The 19258-nt window shown below is 38.9% G+C and overlaps 1 protein-coding gene across 2 annotated transcripts; it reads left to right on the top strand.

Moving 5' to 3' along the window:
* The first annotated feature begins 7525 nt into the window (after window positions 1-7525).
* LOC113505636 (probable proline--tRNA ligase, mitochondrial) lies at window positions 7526-12031 on the top strand. Of its 2 annotated transcripts, none has more exons than XM_026888441.1 (9): window positions 7526-7566; window positions 8695-8946; window positions 9437-9517; window positions 9784-9964; window positions 10044-10216; window positions 10281-10399; window positions 10613-10709; window positions 11129-11274; window positions 11823-12031. In XM_026888441.1, the coding sequence occupies exons 1-9, from the start codon at window positions 7552-7554 to the stop codon at window positions 12028-12030; spliced, it is 1272 nt and encodes a 423-aa protein (XP_026744242.1). In that variant the 5' UTR covers window positions 7526-7551; the 3' UTR covers window position 12031. The 2 variants fall into 2 exon arrangements, with proteins under 2 accessions (XP_026744242.1, XP_026744241.1); XM_026888440.1 differs by lacking the exon at window positions 7526-7566 and adding an exon at window positions 8073-8299.
* The last annotated feature ends 7227 nt before the right edge of the window (window positions 12032-19258 follow it).

Here is a 19258-nt window from a genome sequence, read left to right as displayed (position 1 = left end):
CTAATAGGAGCGAAGATACAATGGAAAATGTGAAAAAAACAGGGCAGGTATAAATCATAACTTATGCTTCTACCCACGGGGACGAAGTCGCGGGCAACAGCTAGTTATATATATAAGCCATTGCCTCGATCCAGTCAATGAGTCAACTAAACCATTCAAGTTGGTACTCACCTACATTTCAGCTACGTATCTATCTAATTACAGAATCGGTCTATGACTAACAGAGTCCAGCTGCCATCTGAAAAGGAAACTAGCTCGTCCAACCATCTCCTTAACCTCAAAAACCCAATTTAATGAGTGGAAAAAGACACAATACTATATATATAAGTACCTACCTCTAAACTTACAAGCAACTGTAAATTTAATATTGATAATTCTAAACTTCTGCCACTGCTATTTAATAATACATACGCGGACCTACATATAAGTTAGGACTAAGGGACTCTCCATGGAACTTGCGTCACGCCAGCAGGGCCTCGGTAAATAAATGAGCGGCCTGGCCACACTTCACAATGAGTTGTAGTCAATGTTAATGTTTAGTAAACCGACGCATAACTCTGATGGATGGGTATACATATTATATACTATAACGCTTTACTTCCATGTTGGGTAAGTAGAGGCACATCTTTGACTTGAGTTCGGCGGTGGATTTCCCTATAGGCCAAATAGGCCCGGGCTTAAGGACGGCAAAATCTGGTCTTTAGCAGAATTGATTCAAAATAATTAATAGATTTAACAAATCTAAAAACCCACCTCTTTAAATGTCACTCCATTCAAATTTTGTCACAATCGGTCCAGCTTTTTTTAAAGTTGTCAACTGTATTGTCATTGGGTTTGAAGCTTCCCTGAAAATTTTTCTTCCTCAAAAAGCCAACCGGAACGTCAAACAAACATACAAGTGAGTGTATAAAAACGTCGCAAAATGATTCAGTAATATATTCCAAAACAGAACCTGTATGTTGACTATGATTATTACAAGTTTTGCTCATTAGTTTGGCATGCTTGACGATGATGAGTCTTCCATCTTTGTTAGGTTTAGCGCGGCTGACGTACAAAATCTGCACGGACCTTCTTTTAATACCTACTGAAGTAGTCATTAAACTTCATAGCAGCCTCCCTATAGGACTATCTACTATTAAGTTCGGAATGCGGTAAAATGTTCTATGCAAAAACCGGTATATTGAGAAAATACTAGGAAACAGAAGTTTTTGGTGGTACCTACACGCTGTAAACAGAAGAAAACCAAGAAATGTTTATTGTCCTAGTTTATAAAACTATTTTCCCGTTAAACGTTGGATGAACCTCGATCCTTATTTGCACGTTTGTATAAATACCTACGAAATCCTCTGTAAACGCGTAAACCAGATAAAAGGAGCACATCAAACGAAAAGTCTTCAAAAATATGTCAACATCCCATTCCGGGCATTAGGACGCGCGTCACGGGCGCCATGTTTGTTTTACTTTTTCTAAACAATGCGGGCGCGGGTAATTGCGCGGTGAGCCTGCGACAAGATTTTTTAAATACGTTTTTAATGCGTGTAGGAGTGCGTGTTGGGTGGACGGGAAATGACGGACGAGAGGTTTTTTACAGATTGTAAACCTTCGAAATGTATTGTTTAGGTGTTATATAAATTATTTTGAAGGTTTTTCATATTTTTAGTGTAAAGATAGTCGTCATGAAGACCATTTAGGATGTTCTTCTGTTGCGGGGGTTTCACAAACATTCAAGTCACATGCACAAAGACACCCAGACTCAGGCCAAGCATTCGTGGATCACACAAATGCTTGTCCTCAACCACTCGACTATCTTCGCAGATAAATTCATAAAACATGTTTTATATTTCGGCAAATAGTAGACTTACGTGGGACTATTCAATGCACTTTATGTTTGTCTGCATACGAAGGCTGTTGCTTCCATCCCATTCTACTTTAAAAGTTGATCTCCGCGTGCATTTGTCGGTAATTGTTAAAAAAAACGGATTAAAAGTTCTTGCAAAACAATAATTTAACAATACCGCGTACCATGCTTTCCCACGTTCGCGCGGTGACCACAGATTACGAAACTTCTCTTATTTGGCGCGAACGCGACTAATCACCGAAATGGCGTCGTTTACATTATCCGCACGTACAAAGCGAGGCGCTTCACATTTTTCCCTCGCGGGAGCACGCAGAATTAAATTATTACCTTTTGATGACAGTTTCAGGTATTTTTAGGTTTAATTTTGGTAATTTGTGGGCGGAACATATTTTTATTGTCACAAGCGGGCTCTTGCTATACATGAACGGGAGTTTAAAATGGCCGCTCGAAAATTGTTGGTTTTTAATTGGAATTTTATTAAAGGAATGGAATTTTATTATTTTTTGGCTAACGAATATTCTGAATGGATGAAATTTGTGACACAATTTTGCCGCGCTACAATTTTCTGTAAGTGGGAACTCGATTTTATATTAAAATTTGATCGGATTGTTTGATCATTTTATAAGAATAAAAAGTTACTTAGATGTCATTATCTCTTTTTCTAAAAGTAGAAACGACGTATCGCATCTACATAATGAAAATCTAAATGACGGAGTAATACTCGTACATATATTTTTTTCCTAAGCTCTGTTGTATTGAGCAACTACGGCTGAATTACATACTTATAATATATGCGTTTCGTTGACACTTCTCGTGACCAAAAGGCTGGCTTTTACCTCGCTCAGAGGATTAGCATTGCCATTCAACGTGGCAATGATGCCAGCCCTTTGGGCACACTCCCAGCCGGCAGCGATGCCGATGAATTTTTTGAAGCATTGATTTAATTATTGATTAAATTTTTTTTTGTATATATTAAATGATTGTACTGTAAATATTTTACAGTAAATTAAATTAAGGCCTGGTAAAAACTAATAAAATTGTCCCCCTTATAATATTGGAAATAAATCGAAAGACCCAAAATAATTTCTCCGATTCCATTCGATTATCCAATTCGTCCACAACATGTTTCTACAACACTACTCAATATTCCACATGATTTCCCGCGCTTTCCCTCACAGCTGTCACTGACGTTTGAGCAATTTTTCCCGCCAACTGCAACATTACGCAGTGTCGCCAGCCGTGAAATACAATGTCACTGGCAAGGAACAAGTCACAAATAAACTTGGACTTTAGCTTTTTTGCTTTAATTTTTTTGTTTTTGACATTTTGTGTATGCGGAGTGAATATGTAGACTTGTAGAGGGGTTTATGTGACGCGATGTGGAACTAAGTTATAAGTAGGTAGGAACAAAGAAAGGACATTTTTATAGTACGAGTAGGTAGCTACATCCGAAAGAAAATATTATGACTCAAGTAAATAAGTAATAGAGTCTGTGATAGCCAAGTAAGACCGCTGCAGGTAGGCAAGTCAGTGTTGCGGCGTAACTTAGCCGGGAGCGGCGGGAAGGCTATGTCCAGCAGTGGACCTCGAGAGGCTGAATTGATTGAAAGTAGAACACCGGACCCCTCAGATCACCACCGTGTCAGCTCATGATTAAAGATCCAAGGAAAATAGCTAAATACGAAATACTTTACCACTCACTCAGCTATCCGTGCAGTCATTTTGACTGTGTGAAACAAAACAAATCTCGAAAACGTGCGTAGGCAAATAAACTACCGATTACTAAATAAAAATCAAACTGCTACCTATTGAAGTTTACTTTCTAGACTACATATCAGATTATTATCTATTTCCACATTTTCCAGTGACAATCCTGCTATCACACTTGCCTACTCAACACTACACATTCCGCGCTGCACCGGCGGCCATAGCGCTCAGCTTAGCTGCCTCAGTAACAAATGATGTATAAACGCCTGATAATCCGCTCTGACGCGTCGCGACTCGCAGATTTATTACAGAAGCTGATGCTGATGCGGGGACACAGAGGTGTGCTGTGAAATGAGGATGTAGTTGTTAGATGATTTTAATGAAGTAAGTACGTTGTTAGTCAAGCTGTATTCCTGATAAGCGGCAACAAGCAATGGGCAATGAATGGTTAAGATATTGGATCAAAATAAAAATCAAGATCAAGTCATTTATTCAAATTAGGTTACTAAGTAGCACTCTTTGAAGATCAGATTACATTGGACAACACCCAGTTTCGTCCACGTTTCAATTGATTTTTAGTATTTGAATCCAAAAGATGAGAAATGGAAATCACACTGAAGCTCCACTGTAACATCGCGCTTTCAGTCCCTATGATGACGGACAGATGACTTGTACCGCCGCTTTAACAAAAAATGACTAAAATAAAGATTTGTTTTTCTTTTACCTATTTGTAAAAGCAATCGAAGTAGTTAATCTTATTATACCTTTAAAAATGGTTAAATAAGCCAAGCCGGTAAATAAACAAAATAGTTACGCCAAAAGAGAAAAAGTAGAAAAACCTCTTAATTAGTTACCTTACCTTTATAAAATCCATCTTCAGCTACATTTCATCTATTTAACTGTGTCCCTAATCCCAGCAACAGTGCTTATAAGCCGCGCACCGCCCGCAGCTGCGCCCAGCACGCCGCACGCCGCGCCGCGCCGCGCCGTATGGACCCCGATGCAGGACATTAATCATCACACACCTGGACGCTGGAGATTGATGGACTACCTGCTTAGTGACGTCATAATATAGTGCTAGCTTAAATAGAAACTAAGTACACCTGTCGTTCTAGTCAAGTAAAATTTATCTACATCATTTACGTTGATACAATTAAAAAAAACTCTCGAAGTAGAAACTTCTACACAAGTTTTAAATATCGCGACCTAATTTGTCGACATTGAAATAGCTCAATCCATTTGTTAATAGATGCCACACACAGACGGATATGTCATACTTATAGCAAACCTCTTTTTACGACGGGGGTTTGGAAATATTAACACTCAAATTTAATGTGTTAAAATGACATTTCGTTTCAATAAGTCACGTGAATTTGACTTGTCAACACCATAAATTCTAGGGTTTTGTATTGAACTTCTATCAGATTTCTAGTTTTCTTTGCGGTCGGTGATTTAATAAGAGTCTGAAATGCCGGCATCTAGCCTAAGGAAACTGGTCAGTTTGTTTCTATTCATGCCAAGGCAGAAGAGTTTTTTTCCAAAAAAAACACATGCACAAAGACACCCAGACTCTTACAAGCCTTCATGGTTCACACAAATGACCCACGCGGGATCGAAACCGCGACACGTCGTGTCCAGTGGGTTTGGCGTTGTGACCGCAAACACTCGGCTACCCGTGCCGTCATTTCACATAAAAATCTTTGCGATTTAAGTTGTACTAAGCAATGGGAAAACCATCGCTTAGTATAACTTAAATAATAGGTTTTAGGTGCTTCAACAAGAGTTTCTAATTAATGACAGCTACTTTAACCAACATTGTTGGTACTACGAGAAACGAGAAATTTCTCTGAATTTCAAATCAATAAACGAGGTAGAACTAGACAGAACGTAGGTACACGGTACACTCAAATTTAGAACAAGCATTTTGGATCTCACAAATGCTTAACCTGCAAATATTAAACCTGCATAAATGTACATTGTTTTGGCGACCGATACCACTCTACTCGTGCAGTCAAAAATACATGATCTGCTTTAAATTGCCCCGATACCTCCCAGTAACTGGTAACCGTTTAGATAATACTCGTCCACACCATTAACTCGTAGTCAACAGGCGCGCAGTACATTGAGCATTGTTCCCGATTGAGATAACGTTAAATGAACGCATCCCGCCGTGACCCGCCAAATCTTTTCATTACGGCGTGATGTTACACCCCTTTCAGGGATACCAGAGTCTTCAAATCTCCCCGGATTGTTCTCATTAAGTAGCGGGGAGTGAACGAGTAATCTAGTTTTTTGTGTTATTAATTTAAGGATTAATTTGATTAAGAGCCGGATGTTATTTTTTTAGTAGGTTTAGCTTAGGTGAAAATTAAAAGTGACTGGAAGGTGATGCTTAAAGTAGTTAATTTTAAGCAAAGTAAATGATATTATAAAAAAGATGCCCGCGAAACCCTACCTTTCATGAATTTAATATTTATTTACTGTGAGAAACAGTTAGTTATGGCCACAACGTTCGAACTTCAGTTCTTTTTCTCGGCTATCAGTCGCAAACTTTACACCAATAGGCTTTTTATCTTTTTGCTAAACATTCCGCAAAACCATATAAAATGGTAAAACGCGACAGTCATTTAAAACAATGTAAATCCAGTGATTCGTGATTTACCCCGATAATCAAATTACCCCTTAAACCACAGCACCGACTCTGTCCTGTCAAATAAAAAAAAACATTACTAACAAACAAAATGGCGACGTTTTGTCGTTTCCCGCCGTTTTCCATTAGCGCGCGCTCGTCGCCGCAAAATGGCGTCTGCTAAATGAGCTGTGAACTTGATAAGTAAGAGCCGCGACCATTGTGTGGGCCGACGCGTCATCATCGTCCTAAATTACTGATGTTTCAATAGAAAATTAATTGTCCTGTCATGCGGAAAAAGGTGCCATTATCATTTAAGTAACTGGCTTCAAAAATTAAAAAGTAGGTTGATAATTCTTGTAAGGAAGCCATCGGAATCTATTAGCAGGAGGTGTCCATTCGGTGTCTAATTGTCTATGCATTGCCGCGCAAATACTTAATGCTAGAGACGTAGCACGACGCGGCGACGGTGCAGGTTAAGTCAGTTAAGAGTCTGAAATTAACCGCTTTCTGCTCCGAGGAGGAACCCTCCTCCCGGACACCCGTCCATGAGGATTCTCTTGCCTAAAGAAGGAAGAAAATTCCGGTCTCTGCTTCTGTACCAGCGAAATAAGTTGTTTTTCTTAGCGTTTCAGCCAATGGTCGGTCGGATCATCGGTCGTATTGTGTTTGTGCTATCCTCGCGTTTGGTAGCATTGATGGAGAAGTTGTTTTTTGCAGTAAATGAGTAACATATCAATAAAATAGGTTAAATGAAAGTCATAATCGCGACGCGCGACGGTGAGGATAAGTTACTACAAGTAAGTAGGTTTTGTTGTTTTTTTATCGACAAAAAAACAGCCTTTGTGAAACGATCAACTGTGTATAAATAGCAGTTCATGAGATACAGCATGGTGGCTATGGCACGGTGGCAACATAATGCGTACTGTAGCCTTAGCACCAGGAATCTGTTTTTAACCTTTGCTTTGGTCGCGCCGAAAGAAACCCGAAAGAGTAACAGTTCTAAGACTGGATGCTGTTTTATGTGATTTTAATGAATTGAATAGTCTAAAATAATCAATAGTTAAATAATAGTTAATTCTTTACATAAAAATTCAGTTATTTGTCTACTGTCACATCAATCGCCCCCGCTCCCGCTACCTCCTCGACACTAAGCCAGCAATGTACAACCAGTGTAGGTACATGATCTCCGGTTTTCACGCCACTAGTCCGGGGTTAAATGGTTCGAGTCATTCGATAAAATGTGATGAGTGATGGAGCGATGATCCCGAGTTAATTAAATCATTGATAGGATCGCGAGCTGAGACTGTAGGACCTAGAGTTAGCATAGAACGTGGATAAATAGACGGTGTACAGTATGTTGGATGAACAAGTAAATATTGTTTCGTTACCTCTTAAATATAATAGTGACACACGCGTTGCATAATTGTTGCTCCATTTTGTCATTTTCAAACAAAGCTAAGTTTACCACTGATTAACATTTATCGCTGTACTTATGTACATATTTCTAAATTCAGACAATTAATGGCTAAGATTACACCTAGAAATCTATAGAACATGAATGGTCGTGCATTACACAAACATTTGACGTGGTTGGGAATCGATCCCACGACCTCCGTTGTAGCAGTCAGGATCAGTAACCACTAGACCCATATACTCATAAAACTACACCTAGCTAACCAAAATATTAGATTATTATAACAACTGGGATAACAATATCAACATAGCGTAAATACGAAGTTCGCTATTCCCTGTGTAAGCCTCTCCTCGTTGGCTCAGCAATCCAAAAAAATCTAATGATAGATTTTATATATTTTTGCATTCCGATTAGAAAAATGCGGCTGAATTGTACAAAATGTTTTATCATTATCTTAACTTGTGCTGTGGAGTAACGAAACGCAAATTCAAACTTTGACATTGACAGCTGAAAACAAATGACACTTGTCAGTTTGCAGCACAGCTGACTTAAATAACCTAAAATTTATGTAAACAAATAGACATAATTTAGCAAAATGCGGTATTTATCGCGACTATTCCAGCCAGTTATAACAATACCAAAAAATGCCGTCATCAAAAACACCGAAATTACCTGCAAAAGTCAAAGGGTCAGCCATTTTAATTTATATGTTTCGCCTTAAAAGTTCATTCATCTTCCCTTGGATTGTTGTAGTTATCTTTATTATAAGACTTTGTGAGATGTAAGTGATACGATTTTGTTTGAAACTAAATATTTATTGAAACAATATACATTGTCAATTTGTTGTATAGCATTCGAAATGCACACATTGAACGCGACCGGTATTTTTACCATTACTTGATTATTTATTTATAAAATCTAACTGAATTGAGTCTTTTTTCCAATAAATAGATACAGATAGAAATCGTCTGCATGTTTTTTACGTCCTATATGACGCATATAACTTTGAAATAAATAGTTTTATTGATAGATAATAAATGAAAATACAAACTATACTAAAAACCTAACCAACTTGAATTCCAGCTACTTTTAGAATGCGGTCTAATCCGTCCCACCAGCTCCGGTCTGTTCACCATACTGCCCATAGCCAGGAGAGCTCTCAACAAGCTAGAGTCCCACATCATAGCCTGTATAGAGGCTGCCGGAGCCCAGCGCATGTCACTGCCATCACTGACATCCTCCACTCTGTGGGACAAGACGGGGAGGTTGGAGGAGGTGGGGCCAGAGCTCATGAAGATGGAGGACCGCCATCAGAAGAAGTTCCTGTTGTCTCCAGTAAGGATCTTGTAAATTTAAAGTTGGGTCATAAAAATGCTACATAAAAGCAGTGCTCTATGTTTCACCACTGTTGGATTCGAATATAAAGATAAAAACAAGAACAGAAATCATAGTGTTTTAAGATAGTTATACAGGTTATGTTACCTAAATGTACACTTCAACAATGTAACATACATTTTAATTTTAAAAACTAATCTTAATTTATTCTGAATTTAGTTAAAGCTTTTTTATGATGACAAAAATACAAACTGTAATGGATAAGAAATTTACAGATATTCCATGAAATGAGATACTTCTTTTAAAAGTTTTAAGTTCTTTTGTTTATTATTAAACTGTAGCTATAATTTTATTCTGATGTATCAGCAATTTTTAAAGGTTTTTACTGAAAAACTGTATAAATAGTTGATTTGAAAATAATATCAATGTTGTAAGTGGTTGTCCTTCCTGGATGTGGTTTGCATATTCAACTAATAAATCTATATTCCAGACTCATGAAGAAGCTGTGGCGGACCTCCTGTCGGATGTGGGACCAATGTCATATAAACAACTACCACTCTTATTATACCAGGTATACCTATTGATACATATTATCACTGTTGAATTGACTTAGACCGAGGTTATGTGCAGAATGGTTGTTGGTGTAATCTCCTTTACCACTTAGCTATCCATGCAGCTGCAGTGAAATCTGAAAACTTTAAGTGCAACCTTATTTCTAACGTAAAAAGTCTGTCTTGGGTATCATAGCTCCCGAACGGAATGAGCTCCGACGATTTATTTTTAAAACTGTCTAGGAAACGCAGTCCTTGAAAGAAAACTTTTGATTTTGAATTGCAGATAGGCAACAAGTATCGCGACGAGCACCGCCCCAAGCACGGTCTGCTGCGCGCGCGGGAGTTCTCCATGCTGGACGCGTACGGGCTGCACACCAGCGAGGACTGCGCCAGGACCATGTACAGCAGAGTGTCGGACGCGTACGCGCAGCTGTTCAAGCGGCTGCAGCTGCCCGTGCACAGGGGTGAGTAGAGGCTATAACCGTGTCTCTTTGTATGAGACTTGTTTTACTATCGTCATTTTCCACCCTGTCCTGTGTGCAGTGTCAGCGCCGCCGGGGTCGATGGGCGGGTCCATGTCCCACGAGTGGCAGCTGCCGGCGGCGGCGGGAGAGGACGAGCTGGCGACCTGCCCCCGCTGCCGCCAGGCCGCGCTGGACGGGGACCAGCGCTGCGAGACCTGCGGGGGCGCGCTGCAGTGGCTGCAGAGCGTCGAGGTGAGGGGGCCCCGCAGGGACCAGGCTCATGTTCCTCATGTATTACACCGGCCTCTGTCCGCAGGTGGGCCACACCTTCATCCTGGGCACCCGCTACAGCCTCCCGCTGGGCGCGTTCTACACGCCGGGGACCGGGGGCCCGCAGCCCATCCTCATGTCGTGCTATGGAATCGGTATTACTAGGTAAGTGAGAGTTCTATTGTGCAAGGCTTTAAAGGCATACTTTTCCTTGTTTTTCTAAATCTATAAAATGATGTGATAAATCACGTCCTCACGCTGAAGGCTGGTTGTAGCGATGAATGCTAGACTAATAAGAATTGAGCATTGCCTGTTAAAGGAAAAAAAATGGTCTAGTCAAATAGTTGGTCTACGTATCTAAGCTTCATACACTTGCAGGTTGCTAGCGGCCTGCTTGGAACACCTGTCGACAGATAAGAGCCTCCGGTGGCCCAAACTGATCGCGCCCTACGACATCATCATCATAGGACCCAAGGTCAGGCGACAATAGAAATAAACACATTTCTCATAGCGGGAGAGACTGTCGATACAAAAAAAAAAAATCGAAGATGCAAATTTTAACTGTCAGCTCTCATGGTTTGACAGACATTCCGCTCTTACTTTCTGGGTGTGGAATGTTTAAAGAGTATCATGTCCATAGATTTATTCCTCTTCAGCTAATGTTTGAATACACGGATAGCCGAGTGCTTGAGGTCACTACGCCAGACCTACTATGCGCGTCGTGTCGCGTGTTCGATCCCCTTGTCCTGAATCAAAGTATCTTGTTCATGACTCTTGACTTGAATGTTTGGGAAACCCACGGAGTCGCAAGTATTGAATTCCTTAATGCAAGAATTCCTATATAAAGGAACAAAGAATTTCAAACTTCGTCTAGCAATCTGTCGTGTTGTTCAGGAGGGCTCGTACGAGTGGCAGTCCATAGGCTCTGACGAGATGGACCGCCTGTATGACGTCATCGCGCACACGCAGCCCGACGCAGACATCATCATAGACGACAGACACCACCTCACCATCGGGAAGAGGCTCGTCATGGCCGACAGGTATGGAAGTCGTCCCTCGGGACCTGTCTATGGTCATGATCTCTATGGATTTGTGGAACACGCCCTTGTAGCAGCTAAGGTATAAAATTGTAGACGTAGCAGGCGATGGCTATAACATTCGTAGCAATTTCACCTTGACATTTGTAGCAAATGAGGTATTCGTAGTACCTAATGCGAGCACCACCATTCATTCAAAATAAGCTAAACTTTCGTAGCGCAAGCGCATTCTATTTTCGTAGCAGGCAAGGTTTAACATTCGTAGCAAATTCGACATTCTCAGCAGATGTGGGATGTGTCAAATTCGTAACAAAGAGACTTAAGTTTGGTAGCAAATTCGATTTTGGAGGAGGTGAACATTACCATTCGCATTGCTATAAAAAGTTAGCAACCAGGCTTAACTAGGTTAAAGTTGCCACAGCCAAGCAACATGGTCAGCAAATAAGCTTATAGCAAATGGGACTTTCATAGCCGGCGGGGAATCCACCACACCAATCAACTTTAAATTACAATACACTTAGTTTGACCCACCATTTACCCCTTTTCAACAGAATGGGATACCCCACCATCATCGTGATCGGCAAAGCCTACCTAGAGTCCCCGGCCCGCTACGAGGTGTACCGCAGTACTCGGCCGGACTTCGAATCCGGGACACAGACCACGCCGTACAGCACCCCCGCTGCCCTACTGCTGACCGAGGCAGAGCTGTTATCTCATCTGGAAGGGAACGACGAACAATTAATAAAGTCTAGTGCTTAAATTGGAAGTTTTCTTTAAAAGCCCTAAACATTGAGAAGAAACTTTATTACATTCGTAGCAAACCCTAAAATTCGTAGCACACCTTATCTTACGTAGCTAAAGCCTTAACATTTGTAGCAGGCCTTATATATCGTATCAAAATCTTTAACTTCTTTTTCTCTTGTATAGAGTGTAAAGTGTATTCTTTGTTGGTGATCCATATAAGTAAACTAGCTGTTGCCCGCGACTTCGTCCGCGTGGTTAGAAGAAATTGCGACTATAACTTATCTTTCGTAGCCAAAGCTTTAACATTCGTAGCAGCAATATATCACCAGGGATTATACAAACATACTATTTACACTATAAAAAACAACAATAATTTAAATATACATATGTATTTTATTAACAATATGTACCTCAGCATTAGTAAACAATGCCTCAATGTGTTCCGTACGAAAAAGCTTAAGAAAAACGAATCTATACAAGGAAATCTCATGATCTACTAAACAGTTTTTAAAGATCATTTTACCAATAGAAAGCTGCATTATTAATGAGTTCAATTTTCAGTGATGAGTTCAGTTCAAAATTTTTCAATTCAAATTGTATAGCTTCATGCGTACTAGACGAAAGGTCATACATCATTGGCCTAGCCTTTTCCCAACTATGTTGGGGTCGGCTACCAGACTAACCGGTTTCAGCTAAGTACCAGTGTTTTACAAGGAGCGACTGTCTATCTGACCTCCTTAACCCAGTTACCTGGGCAACACGATACCCCTTGGTTAGACTGGCTGTCAGACTTTTTCAAGCTTCTGACTACCTGTAACGACTGTCAAAGATGTAGGAATAACAGCCGGGACCCGATTTAACGTGCCTTCCGAAACACGGACACAGACGGAAGGTCATACATATTCCTATTTACTTAATAACAGATATATTATTAGGGTGAAGGGTACTCTAAGGAAACGGCACCGACACGCACCATACAACTAGTTTAAGGCTTAGATTAGAACAGCGCACGTATGTGACTTGTGAGGCAGCCCCAGGATTATTTAAAAGTTTTACGACGACCTCCGTGGTCGAGTGGCGTACGCACCGGTTTCAAGGTGTCGCTAGCTCTGAGGTCCCGGGTTCGATCCCCGGTCGGGTCAATGAAAAATTCACATTTCTACATTGTCCCGAGTCTGAGTGTTTGTGGTACCTCCGTTGTATCTGAATTCCATAACACAAGTGCTTTAGCAACTTACTTTGGGTTCAGAACAATGTATGTGATGTTGTCCACATTTATTATTATTATTATTTTTTATAATGGTAGGTACCGAAAATTTTTAATTAACACATTTCAAAAACTATAAAAGAGATATTATTAATTATTGATTTATGTTGTATGGAATTGTGTTGGTTCCGCTTACGGCACACGTTTGTATGTTTGTATGTTCTAGTTGACTTAGATTCACAATCAGCCCAATGATTATCTTATGAGCTACTTTTATTATAACTAAGGCAGTCAAAACAAAGTGTTACTTACCAGTATTGCTACCTTTACCAAATCTCCGCTGGTGTGCACCTTGTCTACTAAAGAACCATGAACTGAGTACAGGTACACAGTGGTGTCATGGCGGCCAGCTGTCAAATAATGACAGTTGCACAAACCTATTGTTTTAACGGCATCATTAAAAACAAGTTGCCTTATTGTCAGATAAAAATTAAGTAACGTCTTTGTTTTCGTTTTAATTATGAAAAAAAAGGAGAGCCAACTTCAAATAAAACTACTGCTGAAGTTGATGAAATTGTTGGTCAAATGACTGCTTGCAGGTTAAATAAAAAGAAAATTGTATCATATGGTCAGAAGTTCTGAGGTAACAAAAACAACTAACAAGTTTGTCAAAATGTATATTTTTAACGCTCACAGATCTTTGGACACTAACAAGGACCTAGATAACAGATGAAGATACTTATTCATATTCAATTAAATGGAAACATCAAAACACCTATGCACATGACAGAATGTTGGTCGAGAATAAGAACCGAACCCACGAGTGCCTACGACCTCCACATCAGGCAGCCCACGTCGTTGAACGGTATTTCTTGGTTTAATACATACCCTATGGCACTCACAAATAACGTGTCTATCTATTGTTCAAAGTATTACCAAACTCTGTTCAGTAGATCCTGAGATTGCCTCCTACAACGTCACAAACTCACACCTTTTACCTATTTCTAACATATTGATATAAAATTCTCGTGTCACGGTGTACGTAATTCAACTACTCCGAAACGGCTCGACCGATTCTCATGAAGTTTTGTATTTCCATATTTTGATTTTATTTGTAGGGCAAAACATTGTTGCTGGGATAGCTAGTATAATATAAGCACAGTATAGGTATAAATAAATACTCTTAAGCGACATTCATCGCAATATCCCTAATATGTTATGTTAATAGAGTCACATGCGCGTGCGCATCTCTTAGCATTCTGCTCAGAAACCGTTAACACTAACTACAGACGTTAAACGTGTCAAGAATTAACTAAAATCACAGTTATACTCAACAAACAAGCGATAACCAACCTTATTTCTATACAAAACAAAATTAAAAATCACCTAGCATGCAGCTATGCCAATTTAAAACTTACACTAGGAATATGAAACTTAACAGCCTTGTTTTAAAGTTGTGAATTGCTTAGCTAAGTCTCAATGCAAATTTTGACCAAAATCATTGTTTGAACGGTATCGTAAACAAGACTTTCTAGTTTGTTTTACTAAACGTTGTTGACCGTCTACAGGTTCATGTACCAGATGATTTGACCGACTGCGAAAGGATAGTTATGTTTGTCGAATGCTTTGAATAGTTTTTGACAGCGTGGATGTCGAATATCGTAGTAATAATATTCATAATATTCCACAACTTTCACACAACGCCATCTAGTCTCAAACTAAGCAGAGCTTGTATTATGAGTACTAGACAACTGATAAACATACTTATCTATTTCTAAATACATACATAATATAGATAAATTACACCCAGACACAGAACAAATAATCGTGCTCATCACATAAACATTTGTCCTGGGTGGGAATCGAGCCCACGACCTCCAGTATAGCAGTCAGGGTCACTAACCACAAGACCAACAGGCCCGTAAAAACTGGTAAATATGTGTTGGAGTCGCGAAACTGATTGCTCCGTAAGTAGCTAGAACAAATTGGCACACGTAACATTTTCATATTTATAATCTTAATTTCCAATCCACAATGTAAGATAAGATGGTAATACAATTATGATGGAAGCAGTCGTGGACCCTGATGGGCCCAGCTGGTAAGTTAGAAGAGAGGAAGGCGTTGCATATAAGTGTATAATCACTTGTTAATGCTCAAGTATCAGTGACCGTACCAACCTCTGCTTAAACTTGATTTTCTTTTTGCTTCTTGCCTTGTTTCCTGTGATACACCGTGGTAGCAGACAAAGAGGACAGAGAAAAAAGTCTTAGAAAGAGAGTTCCACTTTTGCCCTTCGGATAGGAAACCCTCAAAAGTAGTAATGGTCTCATTTCTTGGAGTAACTCTTACTCCAGCAGTTAAGCATTCCCGAGATGAGGTTTTCATTAAAATAAACAAATTCAAATAAAAAACTAAAACTAAATTAAAAGGAGTTTTATGCGATCAAGGAAACTTTATTCCAATAAAGATGGTTTTAAAGATATGTTTACCTACAATAGGGATGACGACAATTTTTTTTTGCAGTGTCGGTCTTGTAGTTTTCTGTATAATAATGGATTCGTATTTTTTTATTTGTTCCGCAAACAAAAATTGACCAAATTACAGTGAATGAAACTTACGCGTGACGTCACGATTGTGTGTAAATGTTACCATATCGTTACGTCACAAGCCCCCCCTCCTAAACTTCAAAGCAGTTAATCTTTGTCAATTCTAGTTTTTCTGAAAAAGGAAGAAATACGTGTCTCATACTTTTCAATTATCTAACTGAGGGACTAATTAGATTTTTTTCTTTTATACCCAGTCGTCATCCCTATTAACAGTTACAATTAATAAGTACCTACGTATACAAACAAACTCAACTTAAAAAAAAACATTTCTAATTTTATTCACCTTTGTACTAAAAATTAACAGACATCTTAACTACAGCTAGAATCTGTAAATCTTTTAATTACTTAACTGTTTAACAGAACCGTTATTTTCAACATACAATTAGAATTGTTTAAACTGTTAGTTCTTCGTAGCTATACCGCTAATGTTTCATTCTGAAACTAGCTGTTGCTCGCAGGCCCGGCAAATCTATACTTCTATACTAATATATAAAGCTGAAGAGTTTGTTTTTTTGAACGCCCTAATCTCAGGAACTACTGGTTCAAATTGAAAAATTCGAGGAAGGTTCTAGGCTATATACCATCACGCTGCGACTAATAGGAGCGAAGATACAATGGAAAATGTGGAAAAAAAACAGGGAAAATTATTCATCTTCGAGGGCTTCCGTTCAAAAATTCCTAACTCATATCTTCTAACCACGCGGACGAAGTCGTGGGCAACAGCTAGTTGAAAATATGTCTTCTTGTAAATTAGTATTTTTCGGTAAAAACGGATTTAATAAGACTTCGTTGTTTTCTGTTTTCACCAGGCTGTATATCCTGAAATGTGATAAGTATAACGTTGATTTGTTTACTGGCTATTTTGATTAAAAAATCGAGGTTAAGAAGCGATTGGCACGGTCATAAAATTGATGTGTGCCCAAATTTTTCCTCAAGTTTTTCAAAAATCAAAAATTCAAAAATCTCAATAACAACAATAAAGCACGGCCACTTGTTTTTTATTTTAAAATTTTGATATCATAATAATGAAAAAACTCTTATTACAAATTTAAATAAAAGTTCATCAGCCGGCTGCACCTCGCCTCGGTCACTGACACCTCGAGCCTGTTCCGCTTGAGACTTCGACAAAAACACTTGATTTTAATCAATGCACTAATATGTATTATATACGACGGCTGTCTGTCCCACTGCAGACCTTTAATACAGAGAACGAACGTTGATCACCCACGCTTGTGAGTCCCACGTTGGGGCGCCATTAACAACGCTGTCATTAACACCAGCCTGTGTCAATGTTTGACGGCAGGTGCCATAGTACAGGTAACTATAAATAAAACTACTGTGAACGATGTGTCGTGGGTTCGAAGCCCATGTACGACAAGTATTGTATAATCCATAAATGCTTGCTCCAAGTTTGGTCTTTGTGCATGTGATTTGAATGTTTATAATGAAAACAAAAATTAAAAGTCAACATTTTTATTGTTTTGATAAATAAATACGATCTTTGATTACGCTTGCTGACTTTAAAAACCTTTAAATCAAAGTTCAAATGGAAATCAACGGAATTTTTGATATTTCATAACAAGTGTCAGCAAAAAGTTTCAATTAATACACAACCTTTAACAAATAATTCCGCTGACGTAAAGCAAAACTTCGCAAAATATGAAAAACGACGCGTTTTCGATACCTTGAAATATGATGACATTAATGTGAGCTAAATTAATGGTTTTACTAATGATAGCGCAAAAGACATGTTGTAATGGTTGAGTTTTTGTTAATATACACATGTTTAGGGTAAATATAATTAATAGTAAAATTAAAAATCGAAATACCCACGTTTGTATTTCATTTCCGCTACATTCAAATTTTATCCAAATCGGTCCAGCCGTTTTTATAGTTGTAAACAGCGTTGGCATCGGGGAAGTGCCTCAAAATTGAGTTTTAAAAAGCAAACCTGAACGACAAACAAGTGAGTTTACCTATAAAAACGTGGGCAAATAGAACAATATTACTGAGGCACTGTTTTATAAAATTTCTGTTCTATAAAAAAAAACACTAAAAGTAAAGATCGAGGTTAAACGCCGATTGATAAGTATAAGTTAAGTGGTGAAATATTTTTTTTTAACCAACCCTAGTCACCGACCTTATTTATCGGGGTCTCGGAGTGCCAAGATCCCGATAAATAAAACTAGTGAGTTTTGGACACGCGTGAGTAAAACGTTGTTCAATAAATAATTATAAAACTGCCTTACAAGAGATATCCTTCTCCTATTTGCAACGACTTAATCATTTAGTTGTAAAACCCGCTTAAAAGCTCTATGATGTATGTAAATTGGATATTATTATAGATAATTTCTCTGCTTGGAAATTATCAAATGACTCTTCCGCTTTGGATTGAGCAGAAAGGAGTCATAACTTCTACTGACCAAAACCCACCCATGTTGCACACCTTTGCCCTTCGTGTACCGGGGTAAAGTTAACCCTTTCCGACAATCTCCTGGGAGTTGCAATAATTCAAAAAGACCCGTACCCATATTTCAATTGAAAACATTATAATATTGATGCATTACAATAATAATGTAATTAGCAACCCGTAGTCGCGCACCTCCACACATTAATTACGTATCTTAGTCACCGGTCAGTTTGCGCAGTTAACAAAGAGATACTGCGCAGCGAACAAATACGCGTGCTAAAACTATAGCTCTGAATAAATACATGCAGTGCCTTTCCTGGACTGACCTTAGGAATAAAGTGCCAGATCAGTCTGTTTGGAAAAAGATTTTAAACTTCTCAATAGGTAATTTACGAACGTCTATGGGAAATTTATTGTAAAAGAATTTAAATTGACCCATGAACGGGATCTTTGTTCTGTGGAGACGAGTGGAGTGAACAGCCGAATTATGTTTGTTATTTAAAGAATGTACTTGAGACACTTTTACAAATTCTGATTAAATTTCTCTCGGAGAGAGCCCTAAGCTCCTAGGTCGTAAATATTGCGAACGGCCTTTTTGCCGAGTGCCGTATCAAACGGTGAAAACGGTTTCCTACTACTTAGGCCCCAAGACCTGTCTGTCTTTCCTTTCATCTCCAGGCTGTATCTTATGAACCGTGATGGTAGGAGGTTGAAGTTTTCATAGAAGATGTATTCGTGTTGCTGGTATAACAACAAATAAAACTAAAACATTCAAATCGGGTTGAGCATCTGACCGGCTCCCAACCGCTTCCTAGTCTTATAATACAAGATTGTGCGAACTTAAACAAAAAATACAACAAAGAACAAAAAAATACAAGCTACAATCACTCGCGTCCATTACGGGACAACCCGACCAAATTGAGGAGGTCTTTAAGTAATTTGAACTTGAGTGAGTGATGGGTTGACGTTTCATTTGGATAGATTATAGCTACTATGATTTTAAGGTTGGCTGTATCTCTG

This window comes from Trichoplusia ni, chromosome 26 (assembly GCF_003590095.1).
Source record: "Trichoplusia ni isolate ovarian cell line Hi5 chromosome 26, tn1, whole genome shotgun sequence".
NCBI lineage: Eukaryota > Metazoa > Arthropoda > Insecta > Lepidoptera > Noctuidae > Trichoplusia > Trichoplusia ni.
The sequence above is the reverse complement of the archived record's forward strand: the minus strand, read 5'-3'. Positions and strand labels throughout refer to the sequence as shown.